Below are 19,083 nucleotides of genomic sequence, written 5' to 3'. Positions count from 1 at the left end.
AAAAAGAAATATACTGAGCCTTAATTAAACACTTGTGCTTTTTCTTAGAGATTTCCTTTGGGACTGATGGGAGATTAGTTCTAAAGAAATACACTGTGATTAAAACAAAAGAAGAGGTAATATTTGGTTATGATTTTCCCTTTGAGAAGGCAGGAAACTGAAAAGTTTCTTCAAGTCAGTTTTAAGAAACAACTGGCACTGCCATACTAGCACAGTGAGTACAGCCCATCTGTGCTGAGCAACGGGTTAAGAGCACTTGTTTTCAGAACGAAGCATAACAGCAAGCCCAGAATGAATGTTGAAATGATATAATATATCATAATATTATGATTTATGATATCATAATATTATGATATTATGATATATCATATAATTAATACTCATTATTACCAACTGATAATCTATAGCTAAAAGAATGGGTATTTAATGGGCATTTTTGTGTTAATACCTCAAGTTGAAACAAGAAAAGTTGAGTATCAAACACCCATTAACTTACAAGCACAAATTAATTATAAATGTTTTATGCATGAAATGCTTTCCACTGAACTCTGGAGTGGTGATCATAATTGGGATTTAAAAAATAATGACCTCAACTCACCAACAAATTTTTCTTTTGAACCTTCAATGAACAGCATCAGGACAGTTTTAGACATTCCTTGACTGTCCTCCACTGAATTATACCCATCATCCTAGAAGATGTGAACAGTGCAGGTGCCTGTGACTCAGACTTTCTCAGGATCAAAATTGCAGAGGAAGAAACTGAGATTTCCAGATCAAAAAACTCCAAAGTCTTAAAAAAGGAAGCTGATTGCAAGGCAACCTTCTCCTTTGTTCAACCTCAACGTGAGAGACACGGAGGGAGCTGTCCATGTGCCCATGGAGCCAGAGGACAGACGCATTTTTTTTTTCACTCTCAACTAGGAAAATAGTAACTGGCAACTCTCTGCTACCTATGAAAACTTAATTATATACAAAACTCCTTACTTCCTGTCCTGACTTAAACTTCACAGAAAATGGTGATGGAAAGATGTGAAATTCACTTACCTGAAAAATGGAAATGATACAATTGATTCGTAAAATCTCCAGGTAGCAACAAGATCAATTCTGTTGGGGTTAGTAGCATAGTATCTCCAGGCAGCCTGGAGATTTCAAGGGTGAGACAATAATCAGCATAAGGCAAGGCTATTCCTCGGTCTGAAAACAGCCAGATTATTTCAAAGACTATAATGATTCACCTGAGTGATTATCTGGAAATGAATTACTAATGAGTCATACCAAATGAATGGCAATATATGGCAAAATTATTAACACTGACTTTTGATCTGGGGAGGTTATTAAAGGAGGAAGTACCACCAGTGCAAACAAGACATTACAGTTGACTAAACTGGTTTTATTCTCCTGTTGCATACTCCTGAAAGAGAACCAAGGACTGCTGAATGTGCAATATTTCTAGAAGTGATTAGGTTGGTTACTATCTAATGTACCATCAGAGGAAATTTTGCTGAGCTCAATCCAAAATTCTCAAAGCATACTGTTAAAAATATTATGACTAAATTTGCTGCCTCCTAAGTGGATATGCAGTAAATTTTAGCAGTAAATTCCATTCATTGCTCATTCCTGCAACTCCTGTTTCTGAACAGCATTTGTAGTGAAAACCAACATTTCCATGTGATATCACAGAAAGCTCCTATGTCCCTCTGTGGAAATGCTATTATTTGCTTCACTGTACTCAAGATGCATTCCACAGCTACGCTGAGTAATTAGTCAGTCCCAAGACAATAATGCTAAGCTTAGATTTCTGCACCCATAACAAAGGTCAGAATAAAAGACCGAATGAGATAAGATGATTCTTCCCATTGAGTCCACTGATCATCCAGTAACATAATAGAAGACCCAATGGCATGCTTCAGCTTTTACAAACCATACATACTACTTAGGCATTTTGACTAGGATGAACTAGTCACTGTCTCTTGTGTTACTGCTGTTGCTGTTTTCATGCTAATAACAACATGACTTTGTTTCCACATAAAATTATTTCACAAAGGAACTAACAAAACCTGGATTTTGGAAAGAATATGTTCTCAACAGCATGTTTTCTGTGATTCTGTAAGGCTGACATAGAATTTTGTTGGTTTCCAGAGGCTAGAAGATGGGTCTTTCCTCTAATGACACCTTTCTTCTAAAATACATTATGGAAATTGAGAGATCCCTCAAGAACTGCAAGGACCATGGGATTATCTAGCTCAATGCGAAAAATTTTTCTTCTTTACAAATACGGCTTCTTACATCCTGCAATGACAAATGAGAATTGGGGATGAGGGAAGAGGAGGTCCTTGCTGCAACAAGCAAAAATCTTCATAAATAACACTTTTTCAATGAGAGAAATGGCTGCAAACCTGAATGAGTTCGGCTGCTGGCTTTCTTCTTTTCTCAAAATGTTTCTGACGATGTTGCTCCTGGACCTTCAGTGCCAACCCTGAACCCAGAATGCCCTGAAAGCATAGAGTGATGCAAGATTTTATCATAAAATCAAGGAATTACTTGGGTTGGGAGGGACCTTAAGGATTATCTAGTTCCAACTCTCTTCTATAGATAGAGATACCTCCTACCAGACAAGGTTGCATACGGTCCCATTCAAGATGGCCTTAAGACTTCTAGAGATGGGGTAAATTTAAGCATTTTTTTATTCAGGAAAAGTGGAGAAATTCTGATAGGAAATTGTTCTGCAGATGAGAATGAGGATGGCTACACAGAACCCTTCTGCAGTACATTATGCCTTTTCCACTGCTCCACTGAGGAGGTTGCTTTGCTCTTCCCATGTGATGAAAGCCATGCCAAATCATCTTTAGATTCTCAGCCTCTTGAATGCCTACCACCTTTCCCAGCTGGAATTGTTCAGGCAATGTATTTATTTTCAAGTTATAGAATGGCCAATGTTCTGAGATGATCACTCAAATACAGATCTTTGGCATGCACATATTTAGAGCTCAGTAAAATGGTCACAATCCTAGATAAATAGGCCCCAAATATTTTAAAAATATGTCTTGTGTGGCTATGTCAATACCAGTAAACTAATGCAGGCTAGAGTACAAGCTCAAGATCTGTCCTGTGATTGCCCAGATCATTCACCTGATGGATTTGTTCTGTCCTGAGCCAAATAACACTGTCTCAGACAATGTTCACACATGGCTCAGAAATTATCAGGGTGACATATTATATCCAGTAGTTTGCATGTAAATTTTGGAATAAAAGATTTTGATAGCAGCATCCTACTTGTCTTCAGGAAGCAGAGCATAGATCAAAGTTACTTACTAATACAGACCAGTTCAAGTGTCTGAATTACTTCTATTAATGAGTTTTGATTCCACTGGAAGTTTTGATCACTTTATCCTCTTTTTGCAAGCACACAGCTCTGGGATGTGGCTAAGGGAGGAGAAAGAAGTTACTTACTGCAGGAAGAGCAAAGAAAGACACTCCAATGAGTGAGAATGTAGCTGCAATCAGCCGTCCTTCCCACGTCTTGGGAGTCTTGTCACCATACCCAATCGTAGCAAGGGTGATCTGTGGGCAGAATGACCATAAATAAAACAAAACCAACAACCCTGTTTTAAATATCACTATCAAACCTGTGTCATTCAATTAGCTCTATGAATGCTCACACACAGCTTCTTAAAACAGAATCTTTATGATGGGCCAGTCAATCTTTTTAGAGGCGCTGCATCTGGAAGAATGGATTTAGTCTTAAATCAGCTGATTCTCTAGGATGCATCTACTGAACAGATGTGGCACAAAGACCAAGTCTCATGCCTACTGTCAGTGCACAGTTAGGAATGCAACTTGCCAATTAAGTTTGCAGCGCTTTAACAATAAGTCAGGGCTACGTCTTCCTAAAGTACCAGTCACTAAGAAGCAAAGATAATTTTGTGAAAACTTACTCCATTCCTACACAACTGCTAAACCTTGTTTTTCAAATATGACCCTTCAAATGAGACCCTACCTGAACTTCCTAGTAAAGAAGGATATGAAAATATTCAACAATTCTGTTTATCATCTTTTGCTTGGCAATGGAAAGGGTGAAGGAGAAATCATAGAATCACAGAATGAGTTGGGTTGGAAGGGACCTCAAAGATCATATAGTTCCAATTCCCATGCCACATATCTTGCCATTTACAAGAACTGCACTGAATAAAAAAATATGATATGCTGAATATGAAAAATATGAATATGCTGAATTTTAGTCACAGATTTTGTACAATACAGTCAGTTCCCATAACTACTGTTAGTAAAGAAACATAAATTCTCTGTACAAGATAGCTAGGATTTTACATGATCAAACCAGCAGTGGTGCAAACCAATATAAGAACAGGCATATTAAACATCCCTCTTGATCAGTATCCTACCATCAATGGAATTTCTTGAGCGATTCCTGTCAAATCCATGTAAGACATAAGCAACATGTAGATTTCTTTCCAGAGACATCTTTCTACCCTTCTATATAAGAATCCAGAGAGATTCTCGGGGGAATGGTCTCAGTAGCTCCTTATAGATCTAACTTCCATCAGCATCTACCTATACTGCCCAGACCTATGCCACATGTTGCTAGGTCTACAAAATAGACTTTGTACCAGCTTTACTTTAGTCATTTGCTGAAGGATATAGCTCTCACTGGGTGGACACCACTGTTGTAAGAACTTGGCTGCCCCAGTGCATACAGTCTACCAGTGAAGTTACACTTAGAGACCCTCCTCCAAAACAGCCTTCCTAGAATTCAGGAGCACAGACTGGTATCTCTATAGGCTTTAAGTACCTAAGAGCCTCTGCCTGACTAGATATCCACAGAGAGATAAATTCTGATAATTTATTTTAGTGGCGTTCTTACTATTGGTGATGTTATACCAGTAGTATCCCACTCACTCAAATTTAGCAGCACTTATATTTAGACCCTAACACCAATACTTATTGATACAACGTTTTTAAAAAGATCATAAAGAATTTTTTGATTCACTTACCAGCCCCCACCACAATGCATCTGCATAGGTCTCAAACTCTTCCTTCATCTCCACCCCATTAGCATCCTTTTCCGGCACATCTTTTTCAACCAGATAAACAAGAAACGAGGATAGTATGAGTGTCAGGAACCCAATGTACCAAGCAGTGATGAGTTCCTGCAAAGGAAACAAATGGACAATGAAGGGGCTGAAAACAGACTCAAAATCCACAGTGGCAGTATAATTGTCAGGAGAAAAGCACTGACAATAGCAGAGCTGTCACTGGAAGCTTGGTCACAATTCCACGACGAGTCTAGCTCAGTGCTTACTGGCAAAGTTGCTGCAAAGTTGAAGTAAAGCTGAGCTAAGAGCTTAGCTGCACCATGATGAGACTGTATCCCTGACCTTGAGTCTTATGTCATTCTCGGTCCTTTTGCACCAGGGCTGCAGTGGTTTTATCGGGCAAATCAATGGCTCTACTCTTCAACTTGAGAGAGTCAAGGCTGCAGAATACAGTTTCTTCTCTTTAGGCATATCAAAGCAGCTTTCAACGTTTCCTCTCTTTTAGTTTATGGCTGATTTCAAACACAGATGGCAATTTGTTGGTGAATCTTGCTAATAAAATTATTTCTTTACTGTCTTTCGGTAAAGCAAATTTCTCATAACCTCTTTTTGTCTTCCTCATTCAGCTGAGATCCAAAAGGTGGTGATGGGAACTCAATGTGGAATGATGGGGAAAAAATCCCACACTACCAAGACTTAAACAATTTCTAAACAATGTCCTTAGCACATACACTTCTTTCATGATCTCAGTTTCCTGGGAAACATTTTAGACATAAGTGTTTATATGCCACCTGCCTTGCAGCAAGCTTTACGGGGAGGAAACAGAAGTTGGTATGAAATGAAGGAGGGTATCCCTATCAGCCACAACAAAGAAGTAAAATCTAATTATGCTGTGCCAGCTGGCATTCTAATTTTCAAAAAACCTGAAATGTCAGGAATGTCATTCAGGGATTCAAAAAAAACCGCAGTATGTAGCACAGTTTTTCTACGCCCAGTGCATATGAGAAATCTAATCTAAAGGCTTTTAGTTTACAGAGTTTTTAACTTGTAATAATATTTGTTGAAAATGAAAAATCACAATGTATCTTTCTGGTGTGAGACAGAATGTCTGACTACAGCACTCAGACTGAGAAAAGATGATGTTAGAAATTCTGTCCGTCTGGATTCACACTGTGTGCATCACTGAATTGTCTGACCCATGCTTCCAAAAAGGAGTTCTACTAGCAGCTCCCCCTGAAATGACATTTCTGTCAGCCAGTCTTTTGCCATCCTTCTGGAGTTCTGCTCCATCTGGTGATCATGCAACCTGAGAAGCCATTAAAGATAGGTTGCAACTACACAGGCATTTCAGTCAAAGATTTCAGCATACTTTACTATAAAAAGGATGCCCCTGCTCTCATTCTGTGTAATGACAAAATTCCTGTTGCAATGTCTGTGAGAATAGATGCTCACTCTTGCCACTTCCAAATATCAATATTGAGTAGGGGAGAGTAAAAAAATGGTATAAATGGTTCATAGTGTGAAGAAGGAAATGAAGCTGAAAAGAGGATACCCGGGGAGTTGGTGGAGTCCACCATCTCTGGAAGTGATCAAGAGCCATGTAGATGTGGCACTGAGAAACATGGTTTGGTAGGCACAGTGGGGATGTGTTGACGGTTAAACTAGATGGTCTTAGTGGATTTTCTATCTTTAATGATTCTATCATTCTATGATTACTGTTGCTAGAAATAATCCTAAGGCACTCCTGCACTTATGTGTCCCCTCTCTTCCATTTCAGTATCTCTCCCCCAGGCCTCAGCCCCAAGCTGAGTCTTGCAAGTTCCTCACTTACCTTGCTATGTGCACAAATAGCTGATCCCAAAAGTTTCCACGTGCCGCCTCGTCTGTCCATTCGGAGCATCCTCAGGATCTGAAGGAAGCGAAGGCTTCTGAGCGATGTGGCCAGAACATTGCCCTGGTTCCCAACAGCAACCACTGGCACTGAAGCAATCAGCACAAAGATATCTGCAAGGTGAAAAGAACAAAGCCTGCCAACAAAAGTGGCTCCTTCACTCAGTTCTTAATCCCATATGGCCGTGCTGCAAATTTCCCTAGGCAAGTTTTAAAGCTGCCTGAAAATGCCTCTTCATGCCAATTAATCAGGTACCTGCACCTGGAGCACAGAGTCATGCACAGAACTCAACAGAGCCCTGTAATCTATTTACAGATCAATACACTATATTTGAGACACTGGCTGAGCTAGCATAGAGATGCACAGAAACAGTGTCCTAATGCTGACAGAAAAAAAAACAAACACAACCACAAAAACCTGAATTCTTATGTCCCTCAAGAAGGCCACAGAGAACCAGGATTACAGATCATCACACACACACATATATATGTATATATATAGTACATGTAGTTTTTTGATCTTTTGGCTGAATTTTCCTAATAAAATCACTGGCACAATCAGCACATGCTGCCAATTCAGTGATTAACCTAGGAAATCCAAAATGCAAATCACACTGCATCTTCTTGTTGGTTGCTCTGGTTTGTCTGTTATTTTTTCTGTTTCTCCACCCCCCCCCCCCCCCCCCCCCCGCTTGATTCACCTCACTTGTCAATTCATACAAGTGGTACCAAAGGAGTTAAAAAATAATTATCTGCGCTCTCATTTTTAAAATTGTCTTCATATTTTATTTCCAGCCAAAAATAGTGTCTCCAGATGAGTTTCAGAGTTACTCAATTTCAATCATTCTCAAAACAAACTAGTGTCAATAATGAACCAAAAAATGAATGAATGTGAACATGAATGACCAGTGCTCCTGCATGATGGCAAGTTGGTTTTGTGGATAAAGGAGTTCTTGGAGGGGATTCAAAGGTGGATAATGAGTAGCTTCAAGGCTAGTTGTAAGTAATGCCTACCAAACTTGAAGGATAAAATGGGAGAAATCACAAAGATACCTGTTTGTAAATACAGACCAACATTATAAAGGCAAAATATAGTATGTGAATATGAAAAAGGGTCGGGAAAGTTAGCATTAGGATCTGAAGGGCTTTGAAACTGAAGACAGCGTACATTTTGTGGTGAACTTGAGAAAAACAGTTGGGCTCAGGACAAGAAAAATGTATTTAAACCATACAAGGATCAATTTTTTCTCATTGGCCAACCACCCAAGCACATCTTAAATGAATTCTTATTGCCAGGTATTACAAATAACCACTCCCAGTATGACACAGTTCCTAGCACAAGAGGCTGGGCTGACTTTGGTGCTCTTTGTACTGCCTTTCACTGGTTTTTGCATATCCTCCCAACGTGGCTCAGAAGGAAAAGGACCTAACAAGGAAAACAGAAGTACAACATATGTGCCTACCCAGCATGCACAGAGGCTTTCGGGCAAACTTCAGTCTTCCTCTCCATCCTTTGTAGCGGCAGCAACATCCTGCAGCCCAGATTCTTAAGGCAAACTCTGCTCCAAAGATGAAAATGGCAAAGGTTTCCTGCATTAAAGACACAAATGAGACTGTTAGACTTAAATTTTGCAGTAAGTCTGGATGCACAGCAATAGATGAAGCAAACAGAGTTGCAAACCGAGGAGCAAATGTTGGGGACAGGGATGAGAAAGAGATAGGGGAAGAAAGCAGGGAAGAGAACACAGGTTCATGAGAGTCAAGGAAAAGTGGGACATCATAGTTTTACACATTGCTAAGTTATCTGTGTATAGGATGTGTTCTTCCTACTGGGTATATAAGAAGTGCTTACCTTGCCTTGTTGGAAATGCAATTATTTCAAAAAAACAAAACCACTGCTGTTTTTTATTATGAAATAAAAACACATGTGGTGACTGCAAAGTGCCCAGTGCACAGTACAATGGGGTTATGTACCAGTTGTTCCTTCATGGAACCATGTCTGAAGAGACAAGGACAGGAGCAAGTGTATTCATATGGTAATGTTTAAGGTATATGTATAAAGGCATATATACAACAAATGTAAAACATATATTATTACTCTCAGTTTCTCTGCAAAGAAAAATAGGATATTCTATTGTGATTAAGGACTGGGGAATTTTTTAGCTCTTCTAGGCACAAGAAGGTAATGAGGAGGAGAGAAATTCTCCAAAGTGACAGAAGGAGATGGGACAAGAGCATCATGGGGCCTCTGGAAATGTGAGATAAAGAGGAAAGGAGGATTTTTCCTAATACTCATACCCCCAGCTGCTGCCCATTTCTGAAAACTGCTGAGAGCCATGTAAAAGCAGACACAGGAGAAATTACCTCAGGCTTTCTCAAATGTGAATAGATGGCTCAGAGTAGAGTAACAGGGACAAAGGCGAGATTCAAATTCCCTAGCAGATGAAGGTGTTTTCTTACAGTTGCTTTTTAAGAAGAAACTTGCAAGGAGAAATCCCCTCCTAAGCCTCTTGACATTTAATTCTTGTCCACTTCTACTTGCCTCTAGTGTATAAAGGGAAATGGAAATTGAGATCCTGGAAGTACCATGTGGTTCTCCTAGAATTGCTATTCCACAAAACTAGGGTTAGTGAGACAGACCACTTTCTATTCCACGACAGTTATGCAAAAAGAGGAAGTTGGGATCATTTTCATAAACTGATTAATATGTCACATTTGTACTTAGTGAGCTTTTTCAATTTTTTTCTCTTTCTGTCAAGTAGGAGTCCTGCACAAATAGTCTTGAGTATGAATCCATCATTGATAAAATAAACATCCTGGAAACTCAGAGAAAGGAATATATTTATTTTCTCCAAGTACATTTCTCTCCTTCGTGGATAATAATCAGAGACATTGCTTTGAACAGTTTCATGTACGCTACTATCAGACAAAGTTTGAGTCCAATTCTAAGGACCTTCCTTAAAAAATAATAAAAATGCTGGGAATTGAAAAATATTATGGAATAAATCAATATTATTGAGAGATCCTCAAAAAACTGAGTTTTCAAAAGTTCTAGTCTGACCAATAGGTGATTTATTGGTACTTTAGAAGGAGAACTGCTGGGAAATACTGAAAACTTGCTATTTAAAAATCTTAGGCCAGTAGTCTTTCTTTCTTCCTTTATACTTAGTTGATGTTGACAATGGACTGGGAACTCTCCAATATGTAAAAGCTCAGTCACTGTCCCAGTACCCACAGTAGAAATCGTACTACATGCAGAGCAAGTTTCCATCACTGCTGATGGAGCTGATTTCTGTTCAGGGAGATCAGCAGGGTGACACGCTGGCCACAGACTACTTACCAGCAAAAGAAGCCAGTCACCTGAAACAGTTTCATACTCCTTGAAAGTTGTCAGGACAGCTAAGATCAAACACCCCAAAACAATCAGAAACCTGGAGTGAAACAAAAAAGGAGAAGCCAAGAGAATATTACTGCTCTGTATTTGTGTGGGAGATGCTGCTTATTTACATATAGGAGGTAGGTACTTCTGATCGATAAGCAGTGGAGTGGACTCTCAGGAAGACCAAGGGAGACTTGGAAGTTAACAAATCATGGCAATAACCTATGTCAAAATGACTCCAACACAAACATATGATAATTAACTCTGTTGCATTCTTCAGGAAGAAAATAGATAGAATTGCATGTCAGGAAGGGATTTATAAGATATGTAATGCTCAGGAGGTCTATTTCAAGCTGATGTTCTGTGTGCTTCACAAAAAGGCACTGTGGTTGCAGTGAAATTAATCTACTTGGCACATACTGAGACTAGACAAACAGTAAATGCTTCAATACAACACAGCACTGGGACAAACTCTCCCTTGAAAACCACACCACTTTCTTTTTTTTTTTTTTCACTTCTCTTTTTGCATTCATTTCTATGCAGATGAAAAGATGACAAAGCTTGAAAGAGAGACAATAGAGAGGGTAAAGTTCTGCTCTCCTCGGTATGTGATAATAATAAACTCAGTATGTGATAAATCACTGACTCTGTGCTGTTGTCTGTGAAGACCCAGAATTCAGAGATTTGACAGAAAATTTAACTCCCACAACTGGTAAATCCAATTCAGTCCAATCTGAAGTCAAGTTGATCTGCTTTATAAAACTATTCCCAGGTTCAAGCTATTAAAAATCTACAGATAAATAGGTAGGAAAAAATCAAGGGAGTCTTGTAAGTGATTGCTGTGAAGCAGAGTGGGGTAAACTAATATTCTAGTACTTAACGTACCCAGTTCACGGGCATTTTGAATGTGCTCCCAAACAGGAAAAAAGGGCCAGTGGGCACGGAAGTACTTCATAGCTTAGTGAATAAATGGGAAGGATGTCTCCATAAAAGCTCTGGATCTTTTGCTAGAATGCATCGAAGAAATGATAGGCATTAGGCACTTAATCCAGGGGAAAAAAAAAAAAAAGTCTTTTTAAGACCTGTACTGTGTAATTCCTGTTCTGAACTTCAATCTGATACCTGAAGTGCTATCTCATGTCTTGCTACACTTTGTTTCACTGGATGAAATGGACAGAGTCCAGTCTACATGTGCAGGCAGGGAGAATGATGACCACGGAGGCTCAGATTGGATATGTTTCCTCTAACCTGCCCTGGTCACTTGTTTCATTTGTATATGGGGAAACATGGGGCTAAGAGAGCATACCCTGACAATACTTCCATGCAAGGAATGGACAACATTGAAAAAGCTCCCAGCTGTAGTTTTCCAGGCCCTGAGGGTTGTTCAGATTGAAGTTTCTATGCCAGTATAATCACTTGGAAAATTTCAGATCAGCCCTTTCGAGAAAGGTTAGAACAGATATACATGGATTTGCTCATGCTGACTCATTCTGGATTTCATCGACAAGTTTCTCCTTCTCCCACTCACCAGACATGCTCTGGGGAAGGGTTAAGTGGCTGACAAGACACAGCCTTTGGGTCCAGAACATGTCTGTTGCCATCAACCTGTAACCACGCGCATGCCAAGTCAAGACAGTAAGCAGTTAACTTAGTACCTTTGTGAAGTTCTTGCCATGCCCTCAAGCTGGTTTTGTCACACCATAACTTGCTGTCCCCATCTTGCAGTCATAAAGCCAGTAACCCGCTAGCTGACTTACAGTTCTTGCACCTCCACAAGTAAAATGATGCCAACTCAACCAAGACAATGTGATTCCTTCAACCAGCTATAAATTAACTATGATTTACCAAATTACAGCCACTACAGTGGCACCATCACTAATTCTTCAGTTAAAAGCTTGAGCTTTAGCTACCTGATGATTTCCATTGCAGTTGTTTCTTTACACTGTGTGATCCAGTAGCACACAGGTACCATTTAAATGATTTAATGAAAGGTGAATCACACTGAAAACAGTCCAAGGAAATTACATTATCGGCTGCTTAAACTTAAGGTATAAATTCACATTACAGTGTGCACAGTCACATAAAGATAATGTGCAGATTTTGGTTCAAAAAGACAGAAGCTCGGAAGCTTAAAAATGCTTGCAGTTTTACCACTAGAGGGTATCAGCACTCCACAGACCAGAAGAATCCTGCTCAATCCTATTTTCCCTCCATGTGAAAAAAACAAATTGCAGGTGGTGTTCAGGTGATCATATTCCTGTATTTGATACGCAAGAAAATGAGTCTTACTGCATTGAAAAATCTTTTCCTTGTTCACTAACAACCAAATAAATATTGGCACGAATGGGCAAGGGGTGCTTCTTGCTCAATTGCTCTGCAGCACAGCCCACGCTCCTCCAAGCAGGAGCCCACCTGCAAAAATAACAGATTGTGGAAGACAGAAAAGGAAAAAGAGGGTGGGAGGGTGAGACTGGAGATCGTAAGTTACCAAGAATGATTTCAGTCCCAGCAGGGAACATGATCTGATAGCCTTAAGAATTATGCGAATGCAATCCAGAAAATTGACTTTTGAGGTTTGACTGCTGAGCAGAAACCACAATTTCCCCCAAAACCCACATTCCACAGAGCCCGGCTGCTCCTTCTACAGTAATCTGGGTGAAAAGCCTGTGCTGCGACAAGTAAATGCAATCCATCTTGGAAGCATCAGATTTCCTTCTACCACCCTGTTTCCAAAGGATAAACACCTGCTGCAAGTTAATCAAATCACATCTCAGCAATCCTCATTTAGTATCTGAAATGATGACTGTGTTCAGAGCACTCTGTGAATTTTAATCTCTGTTCATGCTATGCAGCCCACCAGTTTCCCTGCAGCCTATTTTGTTTCTTTTAGATCTGGGTGTTTACAAAACCCAGAAGTCTTCTTAAGTTCTCTTTCTATAGCAGCTGCTACAAAGGTAGCATATTTTTTTCATCAGTCCCCTTTGCTTAGCAAAGACAACAATTATATTTTCATCAGGAGTGTCACCTATACCCATTTTCTTGCCCATATGGTGACTAAGCAATCAGAAAGACTTGAACTTATTTGACTGTTGCTCTGTACTGTCCCATGGCAATATGACAGAACCTGAGCCTGTGTTCTCTAATCTCATCTTTTAAAGGCAGAAATGTGGGTCTAGTGGTTGAATCTGGCTGTAAAATCGCAACAGGTGACTCAGAGTGCTGAAACCACAGGGGATGATGAGAGGAGAAGCAAACAGTGACCTGGGGGATCAGCGGAGGGAGCATCTGAAATTTACACAAAGTTACAGTGATGCTATCAAGAGACACATAGCATTAAAGGTTAGAAGAAAGAAACAGCAGAAAAATTAAGGTTTAATTATAACAAATGAGTCCTCTGAAGCCCAGACTTTTTGACAACAGTGTCTCAGCAGGTGGCAGTCTGTACCTCTAGACTAATTCAGATATGACAAGTAAGGATTTGAATTCACCTCCTAGGTTTTTAAAAATTAACCTTGCTATCATTTCACGTAATGTTTCGTGGCCCAGTAAGTTGTACCTATTTATTTTATTCCTAAAAGCTTGGTTATTTTGATGGATGTGTAATTTACAGACCACCAAATGGCAGTGTTCTTTTGTCACTGTCACAACTAATATGCTATTCAAAGTAATAAATGCTCTTGCCATTGAGAATGACATTTAACATTCAGATTTTCAAATCACACTATTTTGGAGTATTAAAAATAATCTTCCAAAAAGAATACATACTTCTTACAGGAAAGAAAAAATAATTTATTATCATGCTAGGTTATGAAACAGATTCTTCCTGGATGAACATCACGGATTGTTTTCCTGATTTATTTTAATGTTTCAGATTCTTTAAATGTTTCTTCTGTATCTGCTTTCATATGAACCAAAATGATGCTGATATAGCTGAGATCTTTCACATTTTTTCTATACATATGTGCTTGTCATGTATTCCATTCAGCACCTCTTCCATAGAATTTTAGGAGCAGATCACATAGTGATTTGCCTATAACTTATTCCAAAACATAGCAGTTCTTCTAAAGCTGTCATGAGGATCAGAAACATCATAGGCAGGTCAAACAATGTTTGCATCTGCTATCATTTTGGCAGTTTTTTTGTCCTGTGTGAAGAACTTTGCCTTTACAGCACAATCTGTCGGCAAAACTTTTCTTGAGCATACATTTAGATGCAGTATGTTTGATTTTTGTATAGCTCTTTTCTACCATACAACTTAATTAAGCTAGCAGTTACATGGATGGAGTCTTGATCTTCTATTGTATTGTCTCCTATAGTGAGATGTGTTTTAGGACTCACTATGGACATCTGCTATCACATACCTCAAGTGGACTTGAAGTTAATAGAGAGGAACATACACTCCTAGTGTACAACTCATGTTATCTTGAAATAGACAGCTCATGGTGTTAAGAAGCACCTAAACAGACAATGTGTTCTCTGTATCTGAAAGAAAATCTGGTAATGACTAGCTCCTATATAAAGGTGGTGGTCAAACAGTGGAAAAAGCTTCCTAGAGAGATGGTTGATGCCCCATACCTATTACTTTAACTGTTAGTCAGCCCTGAAACAGTCAGGCAGTTGGACTTAATGAATTCTGAAAGTCCCCTCCATATCCTCTCCTCTCCTCTCCTCTCCTCTCCTCTCCTCTCCTCTCCTCTCCTCTCCTCTCCTCTCCCCTGAATTTCACCCTTTATGTTCAGCCTGATTTTGGATTTAATTACAAATATTTATATGATTTTACTACTGAAAGAATTAGCCTACCAGCTTTACCAACCCACTTCTTACATGACCAAGTTTCTCTGAAATCCTTTGTTGGAACTTTGGCATCACATCTACATTTGGTCCAGATCACAATCCAGGGTGTGATCAGGACAGATTCATACACACTATTAAGGTATCACCTCTTGTGCAATAGTGCATACACTTTTATTGGCTCTCAAATCTGCAGTGCCATTTCTTGCAACTCCAGTGGAATTTCCTCTCTCTACAAATCTTCAATTGAGTCTAAGATTTTTTCTGCTTAACTTCATTTGGTCCTTTCTTGTTTTCCTTAAAACTTGCATATAGGGAGCATATAAACATGAGAGGGAATGGCGTTTATGAGGGTGGATAGTGACAGGACAAGGGGGAATGGTTTTAAACTGAGACAGGGGAGGTTTAGGTTAGATATTAGGAGGAAGTTTTTCACACAGAGGGTGGTGAGGCACTGGAACAGGTTGTCCAAGAAAGAGGTTGTGGATGCCACATCCCTGGAGGCATTAAAGGTCAGGCTGGATGTGGCTCTGGGCAGCCTGGTCTGGTGAATGGCAACCCTGCACACAGCAGGGGGTTGAAATTAGATGATCATTGTGGTCCTTTTTAACCCAGGCCATTCTATGATTCTATGACTGCAATCTAGCTTAATTCTGTTCTTCCACCTGGTAAATGCTAACAGATTTATCTAAAATTAAGTTTGGAAAATATGATGGAGTTTCACTTAATTGTTTTGATGTTCAGTTCCCAATAAAATATGGTCTTAAGATCAGGGTGTCAGGTTTTCACAAGCATCCCCAAACTTCATATTGGAACAGTCTTTTTTTTTTCAATTATTGGCTTTGACCCATAAAGATTAAAATTGGATCTTTTCTCACACTTTCAGTTGCTCCTTATTCCCACCCACCATCTTTTTCTCTGCATCCAAATTTCAGTTTTCACAGTACATCTGCAGTATCTTGCACTGATCGTTTTATGGTTGCTAATAAGAGGCTTGAGTTGGGATATTTAATATTTTAAAAGAAAAAAAAAAAAGTATTTACCAAATATTTAAGAACAACTCTTTAGAGAGAAGAGAATGCATACCTCACTTTCTCAGGGCTCAAAACATACACTATTTAATATTTTACTTCTTGTACCTCTTGCACCTCTCTTTCTCTGTGTCCACAAATTCTGCTAAATACACACACATGTTCACAGCTCTCTGCTTGAATCCCTGGCCCAATGCCACCATACAGCAAGAGCACAGTAAAAATGCCACATTAAACAAGCCAAACTGCACTCTTGTTCCACTTCAATAGCAGAGAGAGGAAGAATCTCCACTTGAAGCTAGAAGAAATCCTGGAGGAAGTAAGGAGAAATCCCCAATGGGTTCTTACTCTTAGTGACAGGCTAGCAGATCCAGCAATGATGTGGTAGATCAGAATTACATCAATCCATTGGTAACAGAAGTGGGAACTATTTATTGGTAGAAGATTGAGTCATACTCATACCAAAATACTCTTTTGTGAAATGGGTTCTACACTGGCAGGAATTCCTTTGAATAAGCCTTATTGCAGTTTCCCTAAGTTTGGAAAGCTTTTAAAAAGGAAAATCTAGGAAAGGAAAGTTGTCCTTTGTAGCAATGCACTTAAGACTCTGAAGAACAACTCGTAAATCAGATAGTTACTTCTTTCCTCCACGTACAAGCAAAAAAGTCTGGTTAAGGGCTCATCCTCTTGTTGCCTTTTCTTCCAGTGCACTGATAAAACATTTTGCTATAATGCACCACTTAAATTCATCCTTTTTTAATCACCTTTGACAGCTTCCTTAAAGAGTCTAGCATGCTGATACAAAATACTCTGGGTCAGCAATGTCAGATACAATGAACACCACTGTTGTGGATCTTCTGCTCTATATGATATTTCAGAACACTGGATTGTCACATTGTGCACAAGAGCAAAATGGAAAGCCAAAGAAAATCCTGTCAGATTGTTCTCAGCTTGGAAAACAAGAGTCATCCACCAAAAACCCATTACTATCTTGTACTGTCTTAGAGACAAGTATTATAGATGTCAGAAAGCTCTAGCATACGTAAGGTACAGGAAAAAGCCGAGGTATCTTAACACATGAGTGATGTGGGGTAGATTGCAGAAGAAGAGGGGAAGCAGTAATAGCATTAGCTATCGAGGAGATAGACATTTCGTGTCTTCCTATGGATTGAATAAAGATGGAAAAGCCTCTGACTGTTGCAACTAAATTCTGAATTGCTCTGTTACTGACTTTACAATCTATTTTTATAATAAGCAATGACACTGAACTGAACTGTTGTTTGGGCCTTTCATCTGCCATAACTAGTATGCTTGTCCATGGGCTTATCTCTCTCTAGCAGCACGCTGCTAATTGAGTTGAGACACACAGAGCATGAAGCATAGCAGGCCATGCAGCACAGCAAAGCAGGACCACCACAGAGCGAAAATGCATTACCCACCAGCCCAGCTGCCATAACAGCAAATCAAATCAGTTTCAGAAATGGTTAAAAAATTCTCCAAATGACATTAACAAATTTTGTGAAATTACTTGAAGGTAAACTTCAACATTTATACATTGGTTTTAACTAAATTTTGTGGAGTGTGACACATTTGAAAGTCAGACTAAAATTCAGCAATCAAGTGCCCAGTCTTCTGTAACAAAGTGAATTTATAGTATGTAAAGAATCTGAGGTAAGAGCATTAGCAAAATCATCCATGTCACCAGTCATCTTGGGCTGGAATTTGCAGGAAAGTGCCTTTCTAAGCCTCATCAGTGCTGCTGTGTCCAGAGAGATAAAGATCAAGTAGATTGATTCCATAAGCAACAAATTGTGATACCCAAGAGTTAGCATTTCTCACACAGACATGCACCTGTACCTCGCAAATCCAGTGATTTTTTACTGAGCTTAAAATAACATGTTGGTGGAGAAACTTCTGAACCCACTGTCCTGTCATTTACATTGATTGCACACACTGCTGTGCTATTTTCTGCCATCCCACTTGATATCACTGAAAATCAAAAGACTGTAGAGGGCAAAAGAAAATGAATAGTAAAACAATCTGCCCATCCTTTCTTTCACTTGACCAAATTCCCTTTTCTGACAGGTGCTTATGACAAATATATTGTGTTTCTCCACAAGCAATATATCTGGGAGTAAATTTCTAACATCAAGAATATACCATTCTGCATGTCCTCTGTAATCTCTAATACAGCATTGCTAGATAGGGGAGTGATTTGGCAGCTAGCCTCATTCCTAGAGTGAGGTGAAAAGAGAATCTTTACTCTTTACCCTCTATTTTGACCCTTTTGGAGCTCTGACAGTATATATTTTTTTTTCTGTTTTGGAAAATACTCTGCAAAACAGCATACTTTTATAGATAAAGCCAATACTTCCAACCTAATCTAACACTTTCAGTTACGTGAGGTCACCACGCAAAAAAGCTTCAAATTTCTAATTTGAACTCTTCTTTGTGCCATCTCAACCTTCACCACACACTCAGCTCAATGTGTGAACTTGAGCACTTTATGCAGCGAGCTCAGTTTTCTCCTGGAGTAGGTCATTCAAGAAAAAAAATTTACATCAGAGCATTCCCAATGGACAATCTTACATGGTTAAAGATTTGCAACTAAGTATGAAAAAGAAGCATGGCTACACATGACTTTCATCCCACAAAAACATTGCCAGTACACTCCCGGACCAGGTAACATTTTAGTGGGTTTTCCAATATGGGCGATATTGTTGCTGTGCTGTGGTAGGTTTTTGTTTATTTGCTTGTTTGGTTGCTTTGCTTTTGTTTTTAATCTAGGATGACTTTTCGAGCTTTTTCTAATTTTTATATAAATGAAAATTGCAGAGTCATCTCTGCATCTTACTCTATGTGACAGCACTGCACATCAGTTTTCCCCTACTGATTTGTAATCTATGTTCAATTCACAAATCTATGGTACTGTGAAATAAGC

General features: G+C 39.2%; 2 protein-coding genes across 3 annotated transcripts in view; both read right to left on the bottom strand.

Moving 5' to 3' along the window:
* DNAAF11 (dynein axonemal assembly factor 11) overlaps positions 1 to 19,083 on the bottom strand; it is a 348,016-nt gene that overhangs the window by 79,271 nt on the left and 249,662 nt on the right. The window lies entirely within an intron of this gene.
* The window catches only part of KCNQ3 (potassium voltage-gated channel subfamily Q member 3), a 199,433-nt gene that overhangs the window by 25,801 nt on the left and 154,549 nt on the right, over positions 1 to 19,083 (bottom strand). For both annotated transcript variants that reach the window (XM_048940303.1, XM_048940304.1), the window contains exons 2-8: positions 10,282 to 10,372; positions 8,405 to 8,531; positions 6,883 to 7,055; positions 5,010 to 5,165; positions 3,451 to 3,561; positions 2,397 to 2,492; positions 1,045 to 1,139 (exon numbers count right to left, since the gene is read on the bottom strand). In XM_048940303.1, coding sequence (XP_048796260.1) covers positions 1,045 to 1,139; positions 2,397 to 2,492; positions 3,451 to 3,561; positions 5,010 to 5,165; positions 6,883 to 7,055; positions 8,405 to 8,531; positions 10,282 to 10,372 — 849 coding nt within the window. The remainder of the gene's footprint in view (positions 1 to 1,044; positions 1,140 to 2,396; positions 2,493 to 3,450; positions 3,562 to 5,009; positions 5,166 to 6,882; positions 7,056 to 8,404; positions 8,532 to 10,281; positions 10,373 to 19,083) is intronic.

Source organism: Lagopus muta, chromosome 3 (genome assembly GCF_023343835.1).
Source record: "Lagopus muta isolate bLagMut1 chromosome 3, bLagMut1 primary, whole genome shotgun sequence".
NCBI classification, from domain to species: Eukaryota; Metazoa; Chordata; class Aves; order Galliformes; family Phasianidae; genus Lagopus; species Lagopus muta.
This window is presented reverse-complemented; position numbering and strand designations above follow the sequence as displayed.